The following is an 11,420-nucleotide window of genomic DNA, read 5'->3' on the forward strand; positions in this document are numbered from 1 at the left end:
AGTCCAGCAGGATGGGAGCACACCTGGCTGTGCATCTGTGAGCTGTCACTGTCACTGCATTGTCCTCCCCCACTCTCTCTCTCCAGTTGGCTCACAGCCCGTCAGCCCCCCATGATGAAACCCAGATCTCCACACTCCCTCTGGATGAGTTCAGCATCATTGAGGAGCAGCCAGACCCCCTCCCAAAAAACCCCTGTGGCAGCAGTCCTGCTGCTCCGGCTCCCAATCATGGTCCTGCCAATGAAGGATAAAACTGCCAAGACTCAAAGCCTCTTGTAGGAGTTACCAGAAACCAAACCCGCGGCTGGTGATATCTTTACGAGTTGTCAATCTCAGGTCAATTGAAGATTTCTACGGTCTGATTGTTATTTTTTTGTTTTGCTTTATTTTTATATATATATATAAATATATATATATGTATACAGCCTTTTGGAAATTCTGTGAAGTTTATCTTTCTGACCTCTCTTGAGCCTCTCAATGTGTTTCTTCCAATGACGGCTCTCTGGAGACTGGTCATGATGGATTTTCCCTGCAGCTGCTATGTAACAGACTCCTTGGCAGAGTTTGGCAAACTCTCCAGTCTCTGTCAGACTGGAGATACGGTGGAGCCCCCATCTCTTGGCATCCCAGACTTTTTCCTGATCAGCAGCTTTAGGACTACTTTTTGGATCTATTTTTCATTTCCAGAAGACTGGATTTGGAAAAATCCTTCTAACTTGACTCCAAAAATCGAGGCCCAGGAAGGCTCTCTCTCCATGGATTTGATGATTTTGTACACTTTCGCTATTTCTCAGGATACTTTTTTTGCGGATTGACTTTAAATAATATGAAAAAAAAAAAAAAAGAAAAAAAAAAGAGTGTATGTGTGTCAAAGGATGCCTGAGGGCTACTGAAAGACTCGGACAGACAACCCGAGTGAACTCAGAACCTACCTCAACCGGAATGAATGTCTTCTGGGAAGCAGAAATACCTGTGTCTTCCTTCGTGTTCAAACAAACAAGTAGCATAGCACTTGGTCAGTACAAGCATGGTCCTACCTCAGCAGTCACGCTCTGTACCCGCCACCTTGGTGGCTTCCTTGTTGTCATTCCCATGTAAAGCACTTCCAAACATTTGAAAGCAATGTTCTACCTCAAGCGTGAGAGAAACTCATGTGTGAGAGTGTGCGTGTGTGTGTGTGTGTGTGTGTGTCCCCTCTTCCGCAATTCCTGCATCTCCCACCCAGCCCCAAGTGAAGCCCAATGCTTCACTGATATTATGAGCTTTACTTTTGGGCGTTCTGGGGTGATTTTGTGTGGCGGAGATTCGTGTTGTGGTTTTTTACTTCAAAGATTGTTGGGGCTGTCACAGACAAGCAGCGCGATGCCGTGTGGCTCCCTGGCACCGCTGCCCTTCCAGGGCTGATTTGGGCACCAGTCCATCCTGAGTTTGAAGATATGGGGTGCTCAGATGCCAGTGCTGGGGCCAGGGCACCCTTCTGCCTCATCAGTGTGCTGCTCCCCAAGGCTGATTCCCAGCAGGATGATCTATGGCATGTGCTGGCACGAGCAGCACAACACACCCTTGGGAGGTGGGAACTTGGATGTCACTGTCTTGTCCCAAAGCCCACCCTGCTATCAGGAGCACCCATGGGGAAACCCCAACAGAGCACTTCCAGAATCCCTTGAGATGCTACTGAGCTGCTCCCAGCTTCTCCAGCGCCTTTCCAGCCACAGGAGAATGTCCAAAGGATGAGTAGAGCCAAAAAGGGTTCAGTTCCCCAGACGGGACAAGGCAAGGAGGATGCTGGGGGCCGCCAGAGCTGCTCCTTCCCCATGCCCAGGGTGGGCAGAGGAGCTCCTGACACCAAAGAGAGGGTTTGTCCCTTCCAGAGATCAACCACCAACCTGACACTGTGGAGGTTGGGTTGTCCTGGCGTGGTGCAGCCTTGTGAGTCAGTGTGTGACTGGCATTGTCCATGGGTGAGAGGGGGGCACACATGGGGGACAGGGACACCAGGTGCCAGATGGTGCCGGAGGGCAGCCCTTTCCCTGCTGTGTGAGGTGGTTAAATCCAGGCAAATGTGAAGGTTTGATCTCTTTGTGTAGGTGGTGGTAAATCAAACGTTGCTGTATTTGCAAGGACAGTGAAAGGAATCAGGAAAGGAAATTAGTTTAAGGGTTTTTTAAAAAAAGTATTAATTGCATTTTTTTAAATGGTACCAGTGGGAGAGTCCCTTGTGTCAAAAACACCCCTCATGACCTGCCCAGCTGGCAATGGGATGAAACTGATGGCTGTGTAAATAGTACAATATACAGGAGGATGAGCAAATGCCTCTTCCCTGAGTTGAGCCCTGGTACTGGGCAGGGTTACCTGGGAGCAGGACTCTGTCCTTCCATGTTACCTCATCCAGCTTGGCCCAAGTAGACGTAATGGCACCAATCTCAAGAGCAAGGAGCTGTTCAGGCTCAGTGTTCCTAGCCCTCTTCCATTAAAATTTCTCCTCCTGTAGACATCATGCAGGACAGTAAAGATGCGAAGGGTTAAATTTTGGCATTAACCCCCCCAAACAGCCTCTCCCCACCCCACCAAAGAGGCTAAATGGGCTGTCAGAGGATCCCTGCTCACACCTGTGATGCTGGACCTGGAGACAGCCTGGGAAGGGACTGTGGGGGGACAGCGCTATGTGAGACCAATAGCACAGCCCACCCCATCGCAGGAGCCGAGGTTAGGGGAAGGCAGGAGGGAGGAGAAGACACCAAACAGCTCGAGTTATAACCTCATATCAAAGACAACCTGATCCTCTCCTGACATCCCACTCCCACTCCAGCCCAGTTTTTCTTTTTATTGTTTTTTTCATGTGTGTAATGCCACCATTCACATTGAATAAGTACTGTTGCCAAAGTGAACACAGAACCTAGAGTAGTGTTCAGCTCAGACTTCCTGGAGCTGTGAACATGCTATTAAATTAATATCATATTATTGTGATATTGTAATAGTAACAAGTATTTGTCACTACTTCCTTTTTTTAAAGGGAAATGCTGTGCCATTTGACTAGTCGGAATACAATAGTATGTGAAGAGTAGAGCTTTTTCTTTTGTTTTTTTTTTAATTATGCAGAAATGTGGTGGCTTAAACCAATGCAGATTCTGCGTTGGTTTGAGATGGTTGAAAATGGATGTAAATCTTTAAAGACTATTTTTTAGATGTTTAGCTTTTCCTATTTTTTGGGGTTTCTTTTCCACTCTTGTCAGTCTGTACCATTGGGACCTAACGCAGACGGTTGCAGCAGCTCAGTCCCTGAAGGGGTGTGGCTGAAGTCTGGTGATCCATGAGGATACAGTGTCTTCCCTGAATTACCTAAATCCACCAAACTGGGCAAAAAAACCCACTCAAAATTACATATTGGCTTTGTGCTTCTAGCTGTCACTCAGCTGGATAAGCGACACGTAACAGCCCCACTCACTGTACTTCAGTGCTTGAATTGGGCTGGAGGCGAAGCTGTCCCAACCCAAAACTTGGGAAAGCATCACCTAGAGTATGTCTGGCCCTTAATCTGTGAAATGAGAAAGAAAAAAGAATTAAAAAAGAGCTTGTGTTTGGTTTCAGCATGGGGGACAGTGTCCTTCGTTCATCCAAACTGCTGCCCTGGTTTTGACGGAAACTGATGGAATTTTATTCTGTGCTTGGGGCACAATTGTACTCAAGCAGACAAGTTGTACTAGGGTAGACACATATTTGGGTGGTTGTGGGACAGCAGGTGTGTTGCAGATGTGGGGCTGTGTCACAAGACATGGGTCAAGGCATCATTTGGTGTCCCCAGACCAGAGGCGGAGGCAGCCAGACAGTCCCAAGGTGGTTCCCAGCGCCTTTCACCATTGGTGCCCGCCCGCCTGCCAGCCAAGGGCAGCACTCCCTTCACACTTCTTTACACACCACAACATCTAAGGAACAGGTTGCAAGGCTTCTCATTCCTTTCTGCCCCCCCCTCGTCCCCCCACCTTTTTCCTGATGGGAGGAATTAGTTCTACCCAGAGATAAAACCATTGGATAACGGGCAGGTGTTGGATCTGGTGCAAACTGCTGGAAACCGCCTGTGTTTGGGGTAGGAATCTCATCCTGTAGTATTTTTCAAATAATTACACTAATTCAACCTGTTGCCTTTTCTCAGCTGATCCCAAAAACCCTCTTATTTTCTGGCTGTGGTGAGATGAAATTATAGGAAGGAATAAATATCCAAAAGCTGATTTTTTTTTTTAATTTTTGGTAACCCATAATGGGCACAACCTATTCTTGGAGATCTCAAGTTAACCAGAGATGGCTTCTTCCTCAGGGATAGTATCCACATTGTCTTTAGTTGAACAGGGAATAGTTTCATGCTGTGACAGGGTATTTTCACGATGCTGGATTCAGGTATTTATTTGTCTACCGTTATCTTTCTTCTTCCTTGTTTTGTAAAGGTGCTGATGTATTTAAGTGCTGGACCAGTTTGGGAAATTTAAAGCTTCCACCCAAAATTATACCAAGGTACTGTAGGTTTTAAGTTGGTAATAAGAGGAGAGAAGCTATGAAGTGTTGTTGCCTCTGGATAGTGAAGGGAAGAGTTTTGCTGCCTGTGGGGGTGTTCCTCTGGGATAACCATCCCATGGCATTTCAGGGGGGATCAGTACAGTGTCCAAGCCCTCTCTGAGCTGAGTGACAGCACTTAAGCCTGGGAAGATTGGTAAAAAAAAAGGAAATTAAAAGCTTATGGAAACAAACGGGGGGAGCTCCTCACTTCATCTGTGCAAACATTGTGTGGAAATCTATCCCTTCCCATGCGCGCCAGAGCAGGCAGGTTACAGATCCCATTGAGCAACTTGATGCCGGCTCGTTTGTTTCCCTCACCCTCCAAATTAAAAATAGGAAAGGAAAAGGAAGGTGCCTGGGCTGGAGCTGCGGGCGGGGAGATGGGGACAAGTGAAGCAACAGCACCCCCAGCTGAAAGTGCTGCTGGCATGGGGCCATGGCATTGAACCCCCCTGGAACACTCAGAATCAGGGAAATGGCTCCAGGTTTACTCCAAGGGCAGAGCCTGGGCTTCAGCATCATGTGGGGAGAAGGGACGGGGCCAGTTGTGAAGCCCAGCGAGTCGGGGACAAGCCTGATTTCATGGAGCTTTGGATCAGGGTCTGACTTAAAAAGCAAAGAAGGATTTGTACTTTGATCCTATTTATCATGTAAACTTGCAATATCTTTATGTTTGTAAGAAAGTCATAATGAAACCAATGCTAAACCTTTGTCCCAGTCCTTTTAGGGAATCAACTGTTAGGAGTAATACTAAAAACCCAAATTGCAAAGCACTTTTCTACTGTTTATTTTCTACCTTTCTTACTTTGAACTGTCTTGGTACTGAAATCCCACTGATCCCACAATTGTTAGCTCTGTATTAAAAAAATAATAATAAAATAAAACCCAGGTTTTTTGTAGTTTGCTCTGTTTAGATTTTAGCCTGTGGCTACTTGTACAAGAAAAATAAAACTAGAATAAATGAGCCTGTGTGGGGCTTTTCTTTTCACATGCAGGACTGTGGTGTGGGGATCATGCAGGGCAACTTGGGGCATCATCACATCAGATGGATGGCAATGAATCCAGCTCCTCTCAAAGAGCAGCTTCCAAAACTCAGCATTTAAGGGCTGAGGGGTTTTTTGGGAGCTGGGTGAGATGAAACCTCCAGGGTCACAGTATGACACCTGTGCTTGGAAGTGCAAATCAATTTCCAAAGAATCTTGGCTCTTGTTCAGCTATTGCTGCATCTGCTTTTTCCACTGCCTGCAGCGCTAATGGGGCAGTACCTGTGAGGGTGGGGAGGCCCTGGCACAGGCTGCCAAGAGAAGCTGTGGCTGCCCCATCCCTGAAGTGTCCAAGGCCAGGTTGGATGGGGCTTGGAGCAGCCTGGGATAGTAGAAGGTGTCCCTGCCCATGGCAGGGGTTGGAACTGAATGATTGTTAAGGTCCTTCCAATCCAAACCATTCTGGGATTCTAAGGTGCATCCTTGCCCCAAAACAGGCTGTGAACCATAAGCCACCCTCCTGCCACTGTCCCGTGTGCTGCTGCTGCTGCTGCTGCCCTCGATGCCAAAGGACAGGCAGAGTAGAGGCTGCAGGGAATAAATGAGCAAGATTGAGCCCAGCAGCACTTTCTAAAGGGGTTTCAATAAGCAGGTGAGTGAAAAGTCGCTTCAAACAACTCCCCAAAGCTCTCGGAACTGCTAAATTGCAGCATGGATTGTCTAAATATATACTTCATAATAAATACCAGCACAAAAACTGATTTTATTTCCCAGTGGCAATGCAAGAGGTGAAAAAAAGATCAGAGTGGGCTCAGTCAGGGGATTTTCATGTAAGTTCAGTGAAATCTGGTACTGAAGATAGCAGCTGCAAAGTCAAGGTATTGTGTAGAGCTTGTGGCTTTCATTAAAAAGGACTTTCCCTGCCTTTATGGCAATAAAAAAAAGGTTTGACAATATTAATCTGAAGTCTTAGAAACTAAGGCAATAAAAAACCCCAAGCAATACATTTAAATCGCTTTGAGTTGGGGCTGTTGGAAATACTAAGAGCCCTCAAAAAAACCCTACTTGAGTGCTCAAAACTCATCTTTAATAGACAATCTCCTTTTGACCATGTGTATTCAAATTTCTGCTGGAAACATCTCAAATCAACTTTTCAGCTACAGAAACACTAAAAAAAATTAAGTTAGGTGTTTTCGGCTCCAAACACTACATTCCTGCCTCAAATATTGCCAGAGAAGATGTTACTAATGTCCTAGTTATAACCCTGCCAACACAGGGAGAATTTATAATATCCCATAAAGCCCTAACTGTTGGAAAGGTCATTTTGGTGTTAATACTGCTTGGGCATCACCGCTTCATTTGCTGACACTTTTACAGAGCCACGCTTGATTCCAGCATTGCTGTTGTAAAACCTTTACAGCGACGGCCTCAGCCTCCAAAAATCATCTTAAAAATCAAGAGCTGGAACATCTTCATCAGCAGGTGCAGGCAGCCCAGAAAGGCTCCGCTCTCTCTCAGTGTGGGGTCCCCCAAAACCCAGGGTGAGTACCCAACCCCACTGCTATGGGGGGGATTTATTCCTCACATCTCATCTCCAGCCCTGTTATTCCCAGCACCTTCAGTGGCTAAATTAAAAGTCTCCTAATTTCATACAAAATTACCAACCCCTTGCCTTGCCCAGAAAACCATTTCCTTTGCACTAAAATAGCTAAATTAGTCTTGCTCAGCCTCGTAAAGGAGCTTGTCTTGTTTATTGAGCGATAAATATAAAGGTACAGTAACTAAATTCATCAGTCCCTAAACGCAGCCGTTGGGAACGGCCATTTCCACCATCCAATCTACGGCTGCATGAATATTTCAGAGTCCTTTTTCCCTTGGGTGCTCGCCTTATCTCTGGAGCCTGGATATTATTTTCTGCTTTTCAGCTTTTTGGATGTATTGGAGGAAATGTCATTATTTGGACCTGGGTGGATTACAGTTGACTTTCCTAAGCCAATTTATATTGGCAAGCTGCTGTTTTTAAAAACCCCTATAAATCACTCCCATGAATTTTAATAATATAACGTGGTTTCAAACATGCTCCCTTAATACGTGACACACTATTACAGCCGGCAATTGCTCCTCGGGTTGTGAACTCTGTTTTACCGTCACCTTCGGCAAGCGCCGCGGGGGACAAGTGGTGCCTTGGCCAGAATCATGGAAATACCCATTCCTGCCCCAAATACCTCATCATTGTGGTGATTGCGATTTAACAGTGAGCCCTTAAAAGATGCTGGTGCAGAAATCATGGGGATTAGGACTATCTGCTGATATTTCCCTAAATAAAGATAAAAGATGCACATCCAGAGTGCAGCTCCAGGCTGGGATTCATGGCTCCAACTGGTCCAGAAACTCCCACATGCCAGGAGATAAGGCTGTGCCTCCTCATCACCTATGGACTTACTTGGATGAGCTCTGTCCTCTTCTTGTGCAAATTATATTCATTTTCTTCCCATCCCCATTGCAACAATGCCATGGTGTCTGCTAGCTCTCAAGGGGTGTCTGTCAGTGGAGAGTGGTCTCCTGGTCAGAAGAAAAAGGGCTAAGAGGGATAAGGAACAAAAGCCAGGGCAAAGGAGAGACCTTGGGAGACCTTTGTCAAGGAACATCTGTGGATCATATGAAGGAGCTGATGATGGGGTTTGACGCCCCAATGGTGGCACTGGTGATGTCCCCACTGTAGAGTTGCTTGTTCACATTTCCTGGTTTTAGTTGTACAGAACCAAAATATAAGAATATTCCTGGAAGTGTTCAAGGCCAGGTTAGAGCAGCCAGGTCTAATGGAAGGTGTTCCTGCCTATAGCAGGGGATTGGAACTGGATGGTCTTTAAAGTCCCTTCCAACCCAAACCAGTCTGTGATTCTGTGAATATAATAAGAACATCTGCAAGAAAGAGGATCGTTAAGGGATGGACTAATTGCAGGCAGGGAAAAAAATAACGAACCAGACTTTGTTTTTTGGCTTCCAAAAGCAGCGAGGGCTCCCCAGCACAGGATGCAGCAGGATGGGGGTAAAAGGGAGTGCAAGGACCTCCTCAGACCTTGCCATTGCCTGCTCGGCTGCACCTGGCACCAAAGCACCCTGGTTTAATATTCTTGGGAGAAAAAAATAAAAACCCCGTTTGTACAGGGAGCAAACAGGCTTTTCAAAGGCTTTCACTGTGATGATTTACCCTGAAATGTTGTCACGTTCATCATTAATCTATTTTTTCCCTTTTCTGTAACTTAACCTGCGACAAGCCAACATTGTAAGTGCTTGATTTTCCAAGAATAAATTACAGTTTCATAAATGGTATTTTGCTTCACTGCTCAATTTGCAAGTGAAATGATGCCAATTGCTTTGTTCACAGGATTTTATCTAGCACGAACAATACCATCCTCAAGACTTATTTATTTTTTAACCCTCCAGTTATTTTCGGAGCCTTTATAACAGGAATACATGGAAAAGTACACGACAACCCATATGTTTTGGCATGATCGACTAACCATGAGCAGATACAAGGGCCCACATGCCTATAAAACATCAGTCTAGGAATGAGATGTCACACACAGAGCAAGCCACTGCCCAAAGAGAAAATAATCTCTTAGATCAAAAATATTTACAGTTGCCCCACGCTGGGTTAGAGTGCCCTGAGTGACTTTTTATATGCATGATTTATGATTTGGGGCTAGGAAATCAGCCCCCTCAGCTTCTCCCAGGGACTACCAAGTTGTCTCATGGACCCAAAGGAGTCTTCAGAACATAAGGTCCCTCAGTCCTGTTGAAAATACGGGTTTTACACCAGTTTAACATTTTTTTTTCTTATATGATAAAATTATGAGAAATAGGAAAAAAATAAAAGCACCTCGGGCTATTTATGTTTTTTAAATGCAGAGGAATCCTCCCTGCTGGGGACACCAGCTCTGCCCAGGGACAGCCAGGCCACACAGATTGGGACATGTCACCATTAAACCTGGTAAAGCCTGTCGTCAAAGGGAGGAAAAGAGAGAAAAAGTCCCTGCATGGGAAATCTTAATGTTACAAGATTTGGTTAACAGCCATGGCTTCTGCCAGGACTTTTTTAACCCGTGTTTTTAGGGAAGACCTTGGAAGAAATACCCACTTTGGGGAAATTTTTGGATGTTATTCACTTTTGGTGTAAGACAGAAGGTGAATGGAAATGGTCGTATTTGGAATGGAAACCTGGTGTTTGAGGTGTTTGTGCTCACCAATACGTCAGGATGAATTTGGGAAGAGCCTGGAGCTTCATCTACATCCTTTAACTGAGCCACCCTATTGGAGCTGGCTGGCTCCAGGTTTTCCTGCTGTTGATAAATCATTTAGCCAAAACCACAGAGCTCTCAATCTGCAGGTGACATGGGCAACAGAGGCAAAATTTGCATTTCCAACAGAGAAATGGAGGCACAGAGAGAATATTTGTCTTCCCCTTCAGATATTAAAATATCTGTTATCCCTCCTCTGCTTTTCACCCCGTTTCTCTCATCCCCCTAGATGAGACATTGGGAAAGGCTTTTGCTTTTCCTTGCAAATGGATGCTTCAAGACAGTCCCAGACCTTCAGAGGCTTTGGATTTGGCACAGAACAAGGATAAATTTCTGGTAACAAACCACATCACAAAACAGAACTGTCACCTTTCGGGCAACTCCAAGAGGAAACATGGAAATCCTAGTGAAATGAAACATTTTCAGCCAGACAAAGTATGTCCCAGTGTCTCTGCTGAGGCCATCATCTGCTGATTGTTACAACATGGAAAAGCAGAATAAAATTGAATTTAAAAGAAGTGAGGGGTTGCCCACTGCAGGTACTGTGTGGATGGGTCCCTCCGCAGCTTCCCCACACACACGGCTGCTGGCCATGGGCTCCGGGCTAAGGGGCTGGGCTGCTAATGGCTTTAAGCGGCGCTAATTGATCCGTGCAGTCACTGTAATTACGGAGCGGGATATGGTGGCAAAACGTTAACTGCTGCGAAAGGAAAAATCCAAATCACGGGTGAATCTATCCTTGAGCAGCCGGCACTGGCAGCCCCCGCTCTCACGGCTGAGGGTTTTCCAATGCGCTGAGGTTTTCTGCAGGAACGTGCTGATTTCAGGAATATTTGACGGGAAGAAGGGTGGCTGTTAGCTCTTTTGATCTATTTCTTTGCATTTTTCCTTCAATCCCAGGCTGAGCCACTGCACAGCTCCCCGGGTTTGCCCCCCCTCCACTGAGCAACCCCTAACACAAAGGTACCCATCAGAAAGCACTGGCTATCTTTGCAATTAATTAACCTTAATGACAACCTCCAGCAGCTTTAGTGCAGGGTGTTGTATAAGCCACAACGAAGAGCTGCTCTGTGCGAGCAACGGGGACCCACTCCCATCCTTTTCCTAATGCAACTCGGTGATTATTCTAATTAAAACACGCGTTAGTAGGTACTTCTGATGGTGACGGGTTGTGTGGGGCCGAGGGCGAGTGGGAGCAGCCCCCAGCTCCTGCCTGCAGACACAGGCTCCCAGCAAGCACCTGAGGATGGAAAGTGGAATGAACAGGGGAAGGAGAGGGGGTTTGGTCCGGGGACAGCGCTGGGAAGTGACAAGGTGTAGGAAGACGACATTGTTTTGCAGTAACCTCCCAACCTTCGTTAATACTGCTGTCACAGCGCCGACGTGCTGCATTAATTAAAATGAATGGTACATGACAGAGCAATAATTCCATTACTTCTCCATGCTTGCAGCTTCCTGTGCTTCATCCTCGAGGAGCAGGGGAGGGGGAGCAGGGGGCAGAGTGCCCGGACCAGGGTCCCTGAGCAGCCGAAGGTCCCTGACCTGCTGCCTCCTGTCAGGGACCTGGTGCCGACAGCACAGAAGGACG

At 46.3% G+C, this 11,420-nt stretch overlaps 1 protein-coding gene across 1 annotated transcript in view; it reads left to right on the forward strand.

Moving 5' to 3' along the window:
- The window catches only part of IGDCC3 (immunoglobulin superfamily DCC subclass member 3), a 93,180-nt gene extending 87,668 nt beyond the window's left edge, over window positions 1–5,512 (forward strand). The window contains exon 14 of the mRNA XM_008638561.2: window positions 87–5,512. Within this exon, the coding sequence (XP_008636783.1) occupies window positions 87–251 (165 nt within the window). The 3' untranslated portion in view covers window positions 252–5,512. The remainder of the gene's footprint in view (window positions 1–86) is intronic.
- The last annotated feature ends 5,908 nt before the right edge of the window (window positions 5,513–11,420 follow it).

This window comes from Corvus brachyrhynchos, unplaced genomic scaffold (genome assembly GCF_000691975.1).
Source record: "Corvus brachyrhynchos isolate BGI_N302 unplaced genomic scaffold, ASM69197v1 scaffold200, whole genome shotgun sequence".
Lineage (NCBI taxonomy): Eukaryota > Metazoa > Chordata > Aves > Passeriformes > Corvidae > Corvus > Corvus brachyrhynchos.